The sequence below is a fragment of the Dermacentor andersoni genome, chromosome 11 (assembly GCF_023375885.2).
Source record: "Dermacentor andersoni chromosome 11, qqDerAnde1_hic_scaffold, whole genome shotgun sequence".
Lineage (NCBI taxonomy): Eukaryota > Metazoa > Arthropoda > Arachnida > Ixodida > Ixodidae > Dermacentor > Dermacentor andersoni.
In genome coordinates this window covers 25,851,156-25,867,786 of record NC_092824.1, presented here as the reverse complement: position 1 = coordinate 25,867,786, position 16,631 = coordinate 25,851,156, and the positions used below count along the sequence as shown (strand labels likewise).

The 16,631-nt window shown below is 47.3% G+C and overlaps 1 protein-coding gene across 3 annotated transcripts in view; it reads right to left on the bottom strand.

The window, feature by feature from the left end:
- The window catches only part of LOC126518329 (ATP-dependent RNA helicase vasa-like), a 95,145-nt gene that overhangs the window by 46,393 nt on the left and 32,121 nt on the right, over nt 1–16,631 (bottom strand). For 2 of the 3 annotated variants that reach the window (XM_055064310.2, XM_050168172.3), the window contains 6 exons: nt 13,415–13,686; nt 9,329–9,409; nt 8,364–8,447; nt 3,432–3,521; nt 2,311–2,397; nt 616–693 (listed from right to left, as the gene is read on the bottom strand). In XM_055064310.2, the coding sequence (XP_054920285.2) occupies nt 616–693; nt 2,311–2,397; nt 3,432–3,521; nt 8,364–8,447; nt 9,329–9,409; nt 13,415–13,686 (692 nt within the window). The remainder of the gene's footprint in view (nt 1–615; nt 694–2,310; nt 2,398–3,431; nt 3,522–8,363; nt 8,448–9,328; nt 9,410–13,414; nt 13,687–16,631) is intronic. The other variant, XM_050168173.3, reaches the window with a different exon arrangement.

The window sequence follows — 16,631 nt, the reverse complement described above, 5'->3', positions numbered from 1 at the left end:
TACTTGATGCCCTGTGCCAACTTCGTACCGTGCCTCAGGACGCGAGATTACACAATCATCGACACTATACACACGGGAACCCCATGTGCATCAAGGCACCAATTGTCTCTGCTAGGCTTTGCACTTGCCGCAAAAAGATTGACCATCAAGACACTGCACACAGCCATGTGTACGAAGAGGCTGGGGCTAGGGAGAAAAGGCAGATAGGCACGTGTTCCGGCACTGGTGATCTTTCGCTGACACTTGCCAAAGCCGTTCTGGTGCAGCATGCTTTTGGCACAATTTGGCACAGTATTCCCACTCCTGCTGGGTATACAGCCTGCCAATCTGAAGCTTATATGTAAGCTCCACACACATTACAATTTTCCAATATTACTAAAGCAGGAGTTGACCGGCTTGTTTATCTAAGGCCGTGTCGACTGGACAAACATTTACTTCCAGCAGACAAAGAAAACATCGCATGTCAGTTTCTTTTTACCTCTAGCTGTGGTACACACAATCAATTAACCATTCAACTGTCCTCGCACTGCTTTGAAGGAGAATAAAGAATTCCCTCAACTCATTCGTTATGCAACTACAATACGCTTCTGCGTGAACTGAGCTGCACACACTCACCCCTCTTGGGTCGGTCATCACTGGAGGCCTTTGGGCAATCCCTACTCATGTGGCCTTCCTCGCCACACTTGAAGCAGCCTAAAAAGCACAAAGACAGACGCCCATGAGGCAAGCAGATTTGTGTTCATCCAAAAGATCTATTTCGGAAGTTTCGCTATGCCACTGCTGCTGCAAAGCATGCCTCTAAAGCAGTTCATTTAGCAGGCTGAAGGGCAACTACGGCAAGAAGCCTGTCCTGCTCAGCATTTAGACACGCAAAGGGCAGGAAGGAGAGAATGAAGACTTCGCAATGAGTGTGAAATTGAGACTCATACCCAACTTTTCTCATGAATTAAAGTTGATTGGAGAAACCACAACAGCACTGTCCACGCCTAAGTTTCAGCAGAAAAGCCCGGGACTAATCTCATGGCAGAAAGTTGGTTCCATAAAGGGGGTGTCCAAAATAGTCTGAACAAAGCTTAGACAAACAAGGGCCAAAGTGAAGAAAGCAAACACCAATGAAAATGTCTCCTTTAGCTCATTCTGAAGATATAGCCAAACGTCCACATGGCGAAGTCAGTAAAATTGGAAATTTGCTTAAACTAAAATATTGAATTTCAATATTGAAAGTCATACTTTTATGCAAGTAAGTATTCACTAATGGATTTTTCTTGCATAAAAGGGGCCACCATATTTTCCAATTATTGGGCAAATGGGAAAAAGCAAATTTGAATGAGAAAAAAGCTGAAACACTCTGCAATGCAAGATACGGTTTCAAGCCGTGTTGACATCTCTACATCAGTGGTATGAAGCGAAGCAGCCACACTTTTGCATTCACTCAATCCCAGGAGCCGACTGCATCACCCACAGTGGGACGACACCATGCTGAAAAGTGCCGGCAAGAGGGAGTGTGCACTTTGCATCTCGCTTCAAAAAGACTGAAACTCAAGATTATGCAACCCCAAGCACTAACCGCACGGGAAGATAGTGTACGATGCCACGCCATCTCGACTCGCCCAGTCTTTGCCAAAGCAGCAGATTACCTCTAAAACAGGGCGTGCAAGCAGTGTACGCACTCAGCCATGCCGACAGCCATGTGCAGCCACAGCTGGGCTAGAGAAAAAATATGCATGCCAACCCACCTCCCACTCCTTTCTTCAGCATTCAGAAATTGCCCGCATGCAACAAAACCACGCCACAGTGTCACCGTCACTAAACACATTCCAGTGCAGGATGTCAAAGATGTCACATGTTTCATTCGGAAAGCCTCCCATGCTCATGGAGAAGCAGGCCAAGCATCTACTCAAGGAGCAGGGACACGAGAGCTGTTCTAAGAAATAGAGATGACCAAATGCAACAGACACAATGGAAACACGTGTGGTTTATTTACAGCAACAAAGCTGTTTTGAGTACAATGATGATGGATGAGAAAGCATGAATAGACCTTGATTCTGTGAAGGTAAATTCTGTACATAGTCTAGACTCATTAGAACAATCCTGTGCTTAGTTCCCCTACACCTAATTCCTAAATTCCAAACTCCTGTTTGGTGGCAACTATGCACCCTTTGCCTCTTAAGCTGTTTTTTTTTAATGGGAAATGAGTCACAATCTCTGCTTTGGTGCATGCAGATACCACCAAGGTGTTACGCGTAGAAGAAAAAAACATACTATTAATGAACACACGTACCGCCACTGCAAAAACAAACATTCACTCACCTCTACCCCCACTGCCACCTCCTCCTGAGGAATCAGAGTTGGGACAATCCCTGCTCATGTGCCCCTCTTGGCCACATTTGAAACAGCCTGCGTGCCAAACACTCGCGTAAGATGCACAATGGGAGACCCTAGCACTCTGAAGGCATCGGCGCAGCTTTCAGGCACTGCTCACAAGTCGCAGAAAACTAGGAACGGCAAAGACTGACATTGAACGCATTGCATTTGGGGTACTGAATTTCGCCTGCTTCGGGAATTTGTCCAAATAAACTTGCTCCAAGAAAACGCCCCCCCCCCCCCCCCCATTTTCTGGTGCCTTGTACTGCCACCAGAGGGCAGCACAGTAACCATGAATTCCTTGCAAGCACATTTTTTAGTCCCATACTTCAACACCCTACACTACATTCTTATAAATGACCCAATGTAATGACTGCACAATGCTCTACCACATGGTATAGGCATGAGCAAGCAAGAGCACCTGAGCTTGCACCAAGAACGCATGCCCCCCCCCCCGCTGCTTGCACTGCATGCTAAAAGCCAGTGCCTCCATTTCTCTTGGCACCATCTCGAAAGCCACGAGCAGACCAAGCTTGCTGGTTGAACTACATCTGCACATGTTGCAGAAAGTGTTTCTGGCATAACGCCAAGCTCTGTCGGCCATATACTTCCAACAGGTTTGCATGATCTCGTGAAAGCTAATTTGAAAATCGTGGAGGTCGCCCAAGAATACTGCACCAGCTGTGTAGATGATGCACAGTGTTATGCACCACTTGCTGCTTGACAGACTTTGTTCACATCGCAGTGTGCTACCTGTCCCCTTTGAGCGCATCGCCATTTCAATGGTTTCACAACAATACAAGCGAGCCAAGTGCAAAGCAAAAGGCTCTCAAAGTGGTACGGTAGGCAGCAATCCTAAAGGTTGTTGCATCTGGTGCTAAGAAGTGGTGTGTTGCATACACAGAGCTGCAGTCTTTGCACGTGTATGAAGTTGTGTGCACGACCGTTGGGCATATACTGCAGTAAAGGACAATAACCAATATAACCAAGTAAGAGACATAACGAAGAACTTTTGGCTTCATGTTGAACTTCAGTACAAAGAGCTTTTATGTGTGTTTCATGCTCACCTCTGCCGCCAGAACGACCACCACCAGAAGACGAGTCGGCATTTGGACAATCGCGACTCATATGGCCATCCTCTCCACACTTGAAGCAGCCTGCACAACAGCATAAGCAAGGCACACACAAAATCATCTCACTGAGAGAGCCCATTAAAGACCACTACGCCCAGCCATTAGAACAATGCCTCCCATTAGTGCCATGACAACCTAAATTTAAATTGGCATCCCATCCACTTGGCATACTTTTTTGCTTGCAAAAAGAGGTTCCGTATATAGATGGCACATCATGTCTAAGAAACTTTCTTGAGTGCTTCAATTAAAAAAGAAAAGCTAGCATTTGGCTTTCAACGTGTAACAGCATAGGGCACAGCAGACAGAGTCAAAATTGTGAAATGCAATTGATGGAGTTGTGTACATCTATCTACAGCACTTATTAAAACCTAGGCTGGCCCCGATTCAAAGCCAACCCCCAAATGTCCGAGGCCAGAAAAGAAAAAAAGCTTGCCTCAAATGTAGGCCGAACAAAAAGTGAGGACAGCGTACAGAAAATGAAGACAGCATTTATTTAAGATGAACATGCCGAACTCGATGTCATCCTCGCTGCTAGCCTCATACGCTTGCGGACGCGAGCTTGCGCCCACATGTGTGCACAGCGCACCACGGCTCATGCGCATCGAAATGCGGTGCTATCTTTGAATGGCTCCTCCCCGTTATTGCGTGCTTGCATTCTTGTACCGCCGTCATCTTGTTGGTGCACACTCAAAAAACATCTCCCGTTGCCCCCACCAATGACACTTTTCTCATTGATGCTAAAGCCCCGCCCAGCTTGAATGTTTGGTGATCGGCTAGCACAACTTTTTATTTGAAAGCATCAGCATAATGGCATCACTTGTTTGGAGCCATTACGATAACGCCACACCGAGTAGTAAAGAGTAGTATTTATTTTATTCAAAATAGAAAACTAAAGGCAGGGGATAGTAAAATGCGCAGCAAATAAGAAAAATTATAAAGCCCTATGTAAATTGAGCCGAATATTTTCAAATACGAATAAAAAGATGCATACAAAAGGAAATATTTTTGAAAATGAGCTATTTCTATCAAGAGATAGCAAGAAGATTGGTGAATTTTTAGCAAGATCAACTTTTTCACAAGTGAGATTTCCTCAGCAGTTGGCAAGTCAACCTCAACTATCCTCACATACTCTTAGCCTATGCACAACTGCATCAGTTTGGTGTTTATTTTGGTCTGGATGACGGTCACCTGCATCTTTGCGTCAGCGAACACTTTGCTTTTTGAGCTCAAGCACCCTCAAAAAAGAGGCAGCACAGTTACTTTCCAGATTATTTCTCTATGTAACATTCATTGCTGTTCTTGTCCTTGTACTGCTGCGCGTTCGCCCCAGGGACCATTTGAAGCATCCTCTCCGTCAGTTATAGTCAACGTCGGATTTTTCGTACTCCCTAGGGGCCACGAAAACGTCCGAAAAAATCAAATCGGGCAGTCCGAAAATGAGAGCATGTTTTTTACTGCCCTTAAGGGCTCAAATCCTCACAGCACATATGAAAGAGCTCTGAAGGCTTGCCAGTACATTTATTAGGCATATTGGTGCTCTTACTGTGACAGGAGACTGCACGGCACGTGTAAAATTATGGAATACGTGCTGTGTGTCCAGTGACAATAGCCACTTCCCAAGTTTGTTAAGCTTGAGCGCAATACTTCTCGTACGCTTCACTGCATAACATTACTGTGCTGAGGCAAAGCTGTCTTTCGGGAACCGGCATTATGCATCGCGTCGTGCTTTCCAAGCTTCGAAGCCAATCACGAGGATTACAGAGGCGGAGTCGGTGCGCCATTACTGAAAGCAGCGAATTCTTGCAATCAAAATCACTGCACCGAACAGCAAGAAGCTTCATAGCGACGAAGGAGCAGCTAGGCGTCGCGTTGCCACAGTGGTGGCTATGGCTGCCAGCGGATCTGCGTGGGAGAGCACTGGTTTGAGGCAGTGAGATAAAACGGTGCCACGAAATCAACCGCATTATCGGGCATTTCACAAAAATAGGTTGTCTGGAAAATCTGGTGACTGTACACTTGCAACTCCTCTTGCTGACGACACGGCATCAAAGACAATTCATTAAGATTACTCTCTTACTCGAGCCAGCAGTAGGGAGACATTTCATTCCCTTTCAATAAAATGACAGCTAACTTTCCCTGATTGAAGCACAAATTCCCTGAGTTTTCCAAGACTATTCTGAATCCCTGATAATTCCCCGATTTCCCGGTTGGTAGCCACACTAGGCCTACCTGCCCTAACTTCCTACCCTGCAGTGGCAAATAAAGTTGTTTCTCTCTTCCCGGTTGGTAGAAACCCTGAATACAGACTATATCATTTTAAATTACAAACTGGGGCGTTTCTTTAACATCCTCAAATCTAAGCAGATCCTAGCGTAAACGATTATTTGAGGAAAAAAAGTAATGTCAGCCTATATATATATATATATATATATATATATATATATATATATATATATATACATATACATATATATATTGTGGGGATGTGCGACTCTGACGCGTCCCCTGATATGTTGGTTTTCCCACACGGCTCGCGTGGCCTGGCGCCCTCGGCGGTCGGAGTGGTTGAGGCGCAGTACGAGAGATGGCGCGAGTTTTGCGCCGCCAACGCCGCCGATAGGCGGGGTTACTTGGGCGCCGAAAGGAAGGCGCTTGCTCTCTTTGGTTCGGGACAGCAAGCAGTACGGACGTGCCGTGCCGCGCGTGCGCCGATCCATGCTTCTGTGAGACCGTCTCGCGTGGCCGCCTTGGAACGCGCCACCGTTCGCGTGACCGTACGGTCGCTATCCGGTCGCGGTGAGTCGGACTTCTAGATTTGTCGCGCACCCATCGGCATGTTTTGGGGATAGCAACTAGGCTAGCAGGCATTGATCTATGAAAGGTGCAATAAATGCCCTTGCAATTGTTTGCACTACTGTGTTGTCGTTCCTTTGTCCCAAGAGCACGGAGGAGAACCCCACAATATATATATATTCAAAATCTGATAGCAACGTAACATACGCACTTTGTATACTGTATTTATTCAAATCTAGGCTGACGTTTATACACATATATACACAGTAAAACCTCATTAATCCGTACCCACTTAAACACTAGTTTCGTTTTAAAAGTTTTGTATCCGCATAAACCGTACCAGCTTATTGCGTATGCATCGGTTAACAAGTAGTGTTTCCACTTTTCGTCGTGCAAACACAGCTGTGCGTCATCTCCATCGGGTCGCCCGGCAGCACAAGCCTCGGAGATCGAAACAGCCTCCAAGCGCCCTGTGCGTAGTGGCGTCGTACAATCCCTGTTGGCGCTGGCACGCGACAGGGATCTGCTGTTGACTACAGTGTGTGGCAATTGGAATGCGAAGAAGTTGCTCGGCAGCGCTGCTGCAACCGCGAAGAGATGTCGGGCACGAGGTTCAACGTTTCACCATCGTTGCCTCTGTTGTTGCCGAAATGTCGGCTAGCGACAGTGATCAGGACGACACAACAAGCGACAGCACGGGCGATTCAGGCCCAACAGTAACAGAAGCTGCGCACTACGTCAGCCTCATGAATGCAACCGTCGCGACGAGAAGAGCACCTCGCAATGAAAAAGGCGCCCTGCCACTTCTGCAGCGCTACCGCATGCGTGCACAGACAATACATAACGCCAACGAGGAATCTGCTATTAGAGTGTTTGCCGAGAAGAGGGGGCTGCCTGAAAAGCTGCCTCTCAGCTTCAGTAAGTTTGAGGCCGCTGTCGTCGCTGCTAGGCAGCCGCGACACCATACGAAAATAACACTTGTCGCGCGAAGTGAATAAATACTACATGTTTTTCCCACTTTCATCGCACTCCGAGTTCTGTTTTTGGCAGGTAAGTCGTCGATCTTATGCTATTTCGGTTAAGCAGTACTACTGTTTAGTATGTACTCAGAGCTTCGGCCAACCACAGTTTAACGAGGTTTCACTGTATATACATAATTTTCATTTGCACTGAAACTCTTAAAGGGCAAGAAGTAACAGTGCGTACAATTACTGAAACTATGCAAAAGATTAGAGCATTTCAAGTATTTTTTGTTCTAGATTCCCTGAAATATTACCTTGTTACGGTTTGGAGGTATTGCAATTTCAAGTAGGCACCAGAACTGTACAAATTTTGAAGAGTTTGTATGCCAAATTTTGTTAGTATAAGGCTGATAAATGTACTAGGTTATTTTCATGTGATCGTGGGAAAGAATAGTTGGTGTCGTAATTTTTTTTTCGTAGTTGCAGTAATTGTAGATGCTGTTTGAATAGATATCAACACTTAGCAGCCTACAAAAAGCTAAATAAGATACAGCGCACAGCCTTTTACAAAAATTTATTCATGATGAAGTTCCCACAAGATCTCTATTTTGCTAATGTATAAGACATAACTAGTACTACAGCAGCTACACAGAAACTAATGATGTATTTGAAATCAGCTTGTAATGATTTATAAGTGGGTGGATTTTCAAATCACCAGTACAAATAATTAAGAAATGTTTTTTGAGGAGTGCCTCGTCTAATAAAAGCCTAATAAAATTTAATTTTTTGGGTTAACGTGTCTTTTGGACTGCTCAATGTTTCAGACTATTCTTCAGCCGCCCCCCCCCCCCCCCCCCCCCAAAAAAAAATCTGGAAAATCGGTCGGCTACTGCAACTGGAAGACTTTTGCATAGAATGCATAGCAAAACCGCACGGTATTCCATATTTGTTAAACCAACGTTCGTACAAAACAGAGTTTGCACTAAAAAGCTGCAAACAGGCCCTTAAGCTTTCAAAGGTACACTTCATTTGATTCAAACTTCAAACATTCCTATCGTGCACACGACAACGCACATCCAGTGCAACACAGGTAGAGAAACCAGCCACTCACCTCGTCCGCGGCCTCCTCCACCTCCAGAGTCCGCATTAGGGCAATCTCTACTCATATGCCCTTCTTGGTTGCATTTGAAGCAGGCTGCAACAACAGATTAGTCGGTAAGACACCACCCAGACCCTGTCCTGCTGCCCTCTCTGCATCTAATCTCAACTTCACCAGTGCCAGAATGCTTACTTGTCAACTCTACTGCTGAGAACTTGAAGGCACAAAGAATATCAGTCTGCACATTAAACCAACTTCATACTTCATGCACAGCACCCACAAGCCTCACCTACAGAATACCCCTGCCCTCGTTATGTCAACGTCTGCAGTGTTAGCAGTGCTTCAAAAATTGTGAATGCAGGGTCTGCACCATTTCTGTTATTTCAATTGCAGCAAGTTCCAATAAAAACTGTTCAACAGTGACCACGTTAGACTGCTTCCATTACTAACACTCGCGAACTAGCTAAACTTTCCGTACCTCCGATACTAATACACAGCCAAGAATCCTAGGCACTGATGCAACCCGATCAGACGAGATGACAGCACAAGACAGGTCGCTTTTTGCTTTTGCTGTGGCAGAATGCATGCAAATGCAGGTACTCATTGCAAGCACAGCAACAAGGCAGGGATTGAGTAAAAAAAAACCACAAAAGCAGGCTAGGTGACTCATTGCAAGCTGAACATCCAGTGAAAAGAAACAAAAGGACACTACTAACACCAGCAAGAACGGTTCCATCATTTTTTGTTTGCACAGGAACCCTGGTTTGGTGATCGGGTGAACCCGACAGACCTAGCAGGTGTGCGCCAAGCGGTGCCGTGCAAGACACAGACGGACAGGCAGGCAGGGGACACCCAGGGGACTACCCACAAAAATCGAGCAGCCTAGACTACGACAGAGCAGACCAGCCCCCGCAAAGCAAGCAACCACAGCGAGAGGGTTTCGATGTAAAGCCCAGGCGGCGTTTACCACTTCACACCTCTGCCACCTGTACGACGCCCATCCGAACGACGTCCTCCGCCGCCGCCTCCACCTGCCCGGTTGTCCCAGCCAGAGTGCACTGTGGTACACACACGCACCTTGTCAGATTTCTGCCCAAGACTGACGAGCACACAGTGACGGGCCCCGTTGTAGCACTGTTCCCACTGCTAGAGTCACGAACAACTTCCCCGGCAGTCGCAGCACCGGAGATCTTTATGGTTTTAAACACAGTGGACTCTATAAACAGAACCTCAATGTACCAGGGGAATTGGTTCCATTTATCAGAAATTCCACTTACTGAGAGACAAGACTGAGTACATTTGCATGAATACAAAACCAACCAATCGTGACGATTGGTGCACCATTTCAGAGGCAGTTCTGTTTATTGAGATTCCACTAAAATGATGATGCACAGTGTGTAATGATGGAAGGGCTGTATGGCCAAAAAGCACCAATAAATAGTATTGAGCGATGAATGGATTGCTGAATAGCAATAAGTGGATGTAATTTAGCTGTATAAAGGCATGAAACTGATTTCTGTATAAATGCACAAAACACACAGTTAAACCTTCATAAACGAAGTCAACAAAATTTGCAATTTGCTTCGTTAATGAAATTTCGTTGCATTAAATGTTGACCTTTTACGGAAATAAGTACAGCCGCCGATCGATTTGCTTACACGGAAAGGGGCTGCAGAATCGGGGTGGTGCAAACTAAGCAAAGGCAGCCACGCTTCGGAGTTCACTCCAACCACGCAACTGATAGCGTCGCGCACACTAAGCGAACTCACAAAAAAACGCCCATCAGTTCGATATAGAGCATAATTCGATATGAGCCTGCTAAATAATTCGATGTCATAAAAGCGCATACCATTTATGAAATCACTTTATCGATGGAATTAGCTTAGTTTCGCATCAAATAGTCCTGCATTTTCTTCTGCTTGGGCAATTTCGCTGCCTGCGACACACGCACTTTTCCACATTGTATAAGGAGTCGGAGCAGCTGAGGCCGAACTTTCCCCATTTCAATAGAAGCACCGGACTAGTGCAAGCGCACCAATCACTTCGGAGGATGTGGGCAAAGGACCGTTGTTGCTTTCCTCATTGTGCCCACTTTCACTTGTGCTCAGTACGATGTCTGCAATGTAGTCGTTTTTGGGCTCTCCCGTGGTCGCGACGCCATTATTTGCACTCGCAAACTCGTCCACCATTGATTTGTCAACAGCTTCTTGAAATTCTGACAGCTCACTCCAAGCTTAGGCAACACCGGCAACGGCTTCGTCGCATTCATCAGAATTTACAGTCATCACTGAGCATGCGGAAACCGGCATGTATGAAGAACCACTTGTGCACAGCTGTGCTTACGCATTGGACACCACAGGCGCCGGGTCGCGAGTTTTGCCGCTTTAGCCCCAATCGTGCCGAGAGTGCTCCTCTGAATCTTGCACGCTGCGGGGACATCTGACTTCTCACCGCACTCGACCCGATTTACGATTTCGAGCTTCACAGCGAAAGGCGAATTCTGCCGCTTCATCACGGCAACACTGCAGGAGAAGGCCCACAAGGCGCAAACACAATGAACCAGAAAAGCAGCGAGACAACTCTCACTTTCACCATCTTGCACAACGAAAGCACAAGAGCCTCTGATTGGCTGTCTGAGCAAGTGCAGCGGGCGGGGCAGGATCATTTTTTGCAGGGGGTGTCAACAGCTCGCCCGAGAAGCCCGAGGCAGCGCAGTCAGGGTAGGGGGAGCGGTTGGGTGGAGCCGCGCCGCCGGGTTTCCCCGCTACCGTGAGGGAAAGCCAACTTCGGGGGCACTTTTCCACTGCTTGATGTTCGATATATTGGGAGTCGCTATTTTTGTTCGATGTAAGTGTAACTTATGCTATATATACTCATTGTAACTATACCGTCACCAGAAATCGTTCAATATACAGTCGCCGACCGATTTTCCGGACTCCAAAAATTCGGACATGCCCGATTATTCGGTCAGCTTCGCGGCACCGCCGTTCTCCCCATAGACCATAATGTATAACAACTGCCGAAAGTTCGGACACCTTGCGACCTCTCGTCTGATTTTTCGGACACTCCTTGAGCCAACTCGATCGAGGGCATCATGCACCGACTCTGACCGGCGCATAGTTCGACTTGCTGAACGCCATTTTTCTTTTGAACGGAGCCTCCTTGATGCCCCACGAAGTGGCGCTACTGGAAATCCCCGCTCATCATCATCGTTTCTGCCTGGCTCGATAGAGTGGCCGTACAGCAGTTCCGGTTTCAGCTTAGCAAGCCATGTCAAGACAATCCAGCAGCTGATTTGTTTCTTTCGCGCACGACGCTACGAGCAGGCCGCGTTTTTCGTTTGTGCGACTGGTGTCGGCACGGTGGTGTTTGCTTTGTGTGCTGTGTCGAGGTTTCGGTGTTCCAACGCGGCGTACGAAAACATCGCGTCGAGTGTCTAATGGCACAGACAGTGCTCGCGCAGACTGCGCTGGGGAATGCCGGCAAGCGGGTGCCGGGAGGCCTAAGATTTGTCGCCTTCCGATGTGCTCCCTACTGACGCGGAAAATGTTCTGCCGAGACCTGCGCAGTGGTTGCATTGCGATTCCGGACACCGTCTCATTTGACAGTTTCACAGGTGCTGACACTGCTGTACTGACATGCGCAGAACTCGACGACGGCGAGATCATTCGTCAGGTTTCTGCTGCACCCATTCTCTATGCTGCACCGCCGGACGATGACTCCGAGTCGGAAGATGACGCACCATGTGCTGCGCTGCCGTCGCGTGCGGAGCGTGCACAAGCAGTGACTGTGCTTTCAGCCGCCTATAGTGACCGTGCGACCCCCTCCGAGATTCAGGCTTATCTGATTGCGCGTAAACCGAACAGCGTGCAACGGCGCACTCACGATTTCTTCATGCCTAATGCCGAGCTCGAATGAGTGCGTGGAAATAAAGGATTTCATATTTTTTTCTTAATCTGCTTTTTCGGACACCTGTTTATTCGGACATTTCTGCAGTCCCCGTGAGGTCCGAATAAACGGTCGGCGACTGTATAGAATAATTCTATGTAAACGGGTTCGATAGCCCGGTTCGACTGTAGTGTGACTGGGGCATTACTGAGCAACACAGAAGCGGCGACCCTACTATTTAAGAGTAAAATTTCCGCCACTTTCCTTTTTCTGCGTGTGGCATTGAGGGGTTTCTCCTAAGCCTTCCCACTATGAGTGGGTCAGAGCAATGCTGGTCGAAGGCGCTGACATGAGATTTGAAGCACTGCTGAGCGCGGTATGTTCAAATTAACTGTTGCAAATGCTTGCGCATTCCAATTACAGAGCACTTTCACCCTTTGGAATACACGTAGCCTTCACAGGACCACGGTGTCAGTTCCAATTGCACGGGTTCGAATTAACCCGATTCGACTGTATACCACCTCAGCTACCAGCACGAAATAGCCCCATGCAACATATGCTTCGTCGCATACCTGTTTCACTGACCTGAAAAGTGAAATCTAGCCGTTTGCTACACATATAGCAATGAGCACGACAGATTTTGCAAAACACATCAAGAAAAGCAAGCATCTGTGCCTGATCGCTGTGCTTATGAAGACGCTGCAGCAATTAGATCGCTCATGAAAAACGAGCATAATGGAACACAAAGCACCAATTAACGGAAGCGACAACCAAGTACACAGTATTTGCCGTCTGGAACGTGCAAAGTAGGCAGAAGCACATGGCACCTTTCACAACATGGCGTCGGACGCCGTGCACATCTTTTTAAAACGCAGCCATCATCTGCTAGCTGCTTGCAAATGTCCAAGCAAATATCTGCAGACAGTTCAGAGAGTCCTCAGACAGTTATCTCTGGTCCATGAAAAATGAGATTCTGGCAGCTTTTGGACTGGCGGGCGGCGCTTGCAAACCTCTTCCCAAGAAAACAATGTGGGACAGCAGTCCCAAGCAGTCCGGGACTGTCAAGGACTGGTAATCGGAAGAGGTGCACTACTACACATCAGTAAAGTTGACTCAAACACAAGGTTCCCTCGCATTGACCGCCTTCCATCTCGAGGCCCACAAGAGACACCGACCTCTGCTTCCGCCACCCCCGCCAGAGCGGCCGCCGCCACCTCCGTAGCTGCCTCCACCGCCGAAGCTGCTGGAGCCGCCATAGCTCGAACTGGGCTCCTCTTTCCATCCGCTGCTTGTGTCTTCCTGCCAGGGGTCATCTGCAGCCGCCGTGCTGCCATTATTGTTGTCACCAGCGCCATTGTTGTTCCAGCCGGAGTCGACAGCCCCGTTCGTGGCGCCCCAGCCAGCCTCGGCCGGCGCACTGTTGGTGTGGCCTCCTCCTGTACCCCAGCTGCAAAGAAGAGTACCATGCCTGTGTGGATCCCGTCACACTGGGAATTCTTTCGAGCATTCAACTTGTAGCCGTATTTTCAAGGTTGTCCTATTTCATTTTCTTGATTATACCACTGGACCAATGAGTGATAACGGGGTCTAGCTTTGTGCAAACTAATGACCAGGATCAAAAATACTAGAAAATGAAAGGCGTTAGAAAATACAGCTACAGATCTTCCTATAAACAGCAACCGATGAGTAATGCATGCTCGAAACTAATCTGGCACTGTGTTCTTGCAACAAGCTAACAATGCAGATCTACACAGTGAACTGCAGACAACAGGTCAAGATATGACATAACTTGTGCAAAAAATAGAAAGGGGCCCGACGGTGCTTATGGCCAGGAAACACTATCAGCTCAAGTGTGCTACTGTGCTGCCTCTTCATGCACCTCAACAGCAGCTGCCAGGTGCTCGCAATCTGGCTATAAAAGCACTGCTTCCAACTACAAATTTGACCAAGTAGCAAGCTTAGCCATGTTACTAGACCCTCATTTAAAGCACAGTAAATTCCCATTAAACCATACCTGCTTAAGGAGGGACACGGCAATTGAAGTGGTCAAATTGTCAAAATTTTCGATTTTCTCATTTATTTTTCGCTATCCACGGACATTTGTTTACCTCGTAGTGAAATAGTATAACAAAATATGCGGTAGAAATAGAGAAAACAGCACTTTCGTGGAGTGCTGTTTCGGAAGGCCCCATCGCACCGCGGATCGCCCGACTATCCGTTGATGCAGCGCCGCCATCTTGGTATCATCGTAAAGAGGAGAGATCGGAGCTAAAGATAGCCACAGCGACGCATTTCTCCACCGAAAAATAAACCAGCAAATGCAAGCTAAAAAAGGCAAGCGCAGCATTGCGATTGGGCGTAGCAGTCACATGGGGCACAGGGCGCGCTCCTATTGGCTGTTGTAGATTTGAATTACTGACGAACCTCTCCCGCGCGCATTTGCACATCAGCGAGCTGCACGTTCCTATCAACATGATCGACGATTGCGGAAGCTTACGCACATTTTCTGCAATAAGCCCCAAAGGAATGAAGTTCCAAACAGCCCACGTGTACGGAAGACTACGAAAGGCATAGAAAAGAGGGAGAAAACTACTCGAAGAAGCGGACGCCGCCAAGCTTGTTGACGAGGCACGACCCGCGCACGTCAGTGACTGGGAAAGCGTGCCCGCATGTGCTGCTGACGACGCGACCACAGAACACCTACGCTACCACAAGCGACGGTGCCATTTTAGGTGCTCAAAATAAAGATTTAAATGCTTACAACAAATGAAACTGACTTCCGTTTTCTCAGCTTTTTTTTTCGTATGCTTTCAGTCATCCCAGTGCCATTTTACAACGAATGAAGATAAAATCATTCAGTCTCTTGCACTTAGATCCTGAATCATCGATAAGTGAAACAAATCTGTCATCTTTTAACGGCACCTCAAAAAAAAAAATTAATGGGTTTTTTGCAAAAGTCGTTAGTAAGACAATGTGTATAGGAAAGCTGAAAAAAAAATATTTTAATGCTCATTTTGGCATTTAAAAGATAAACCAATAGCTTTATTGCACAGAATGGGCCTTCGAACATGCAAATGTGAAAATCTCGGCAAACTTATGTGTAATTAATTTGGGGATGACCATTAAAGGCTATTAATTGTAACTGAAGAACTATAATAGCACAAAACTTATTTCAGTTATGATATCACCATAACGAATCACACCTGCTTGCCAAATTTCACCAATTCCCAACACGTCCCCCCTTAAGCCAGTTTTTTATCCAACGTAGTTCAGATTAATCGCAGACTCTTGCCCTTTAATGTGTTTATTACCGGATTAAACCGTAGAAGTACATTGTGTACCTGTTGGTTGATGAGTGCTATTCATTTCTTGCTGTGCGCCCATAGTATTCCACAGTTGTCTTCTGCAACTACAGTTAACAGATTCTGCACCGAGCGCGCTGCAAGTGCAAGCTACACATTGCATGCTTATGCCATGGCTGTTGCGGAGCCATACCGTATTTACACGATTGTAAGTCGACCCCCCCATATCACGTGACAGGAAAAAAAAGAATGGAGAGCATACCCGAGGGAGCATTCGACAACAAAAATTTATTAGTAGCCGACATGTTCACTGGACTACTCGTGTTCACTAGTGCTGCCATCGTCATTGTTGCTGCGGTCCTACAGCGTGTCGTGGTCCAGCGAAATTTCACATTTGGCAAACGACCACACCAGGACATCTTGTGGAACAGCAGCCCACGCCGAATGCACCCAAGCACACGCAGCCGTCAGGGAAGCTCTTGGCAGGTTCGGTTGGCGTAATTTCGTGGTCTTCTGCCGCCAGCCACTCGAACTCTCGGCGAAGCAGGGCCTTAAAATTAAGGCAAAGGTCCGGGCTTGTTTCATGACCATGTCGCACTTCACTGGCAGGGACAGATCACGCATTTCAGCGACGTACGCCGCAAGCTTAGCCTAGAGCTCCGGAAAGCGTCCAGACTTCGGCACGTGGGAAATTTCTCACTTGTCATCACAGGTGAAAATTTCGCTTTGCTTGCAGTCGCCTCTCTTGCACCACCCGTTCAGAAACATCGAAATTGCAGCCCGCTATGCAGTGATTTGTTTCTTCGGCGTTAAGGATGGCAGCCCTCTTGAACGCTGCTGTGAACAAGTGCCGAACCATTAGTGGGCCTGGAGCACTCATGACTGGGGAAGCACAGAAGTAGCACGTAGCCTGCAGTCAAGTGGAACGCGTCAAACCAATGCCAATGCCTTTCAACAGAGATGTAGAAACCTGCGTGCGTTGTCTGCTCTTCCATGAACTACCAATATTCCCCGCAAGGGCCGCCGTTTTGAGGGTGCCGCCGCAAATGGGAAAAGCGGCGCTTCCATCAACAAGGAATCTGCAGTTCAA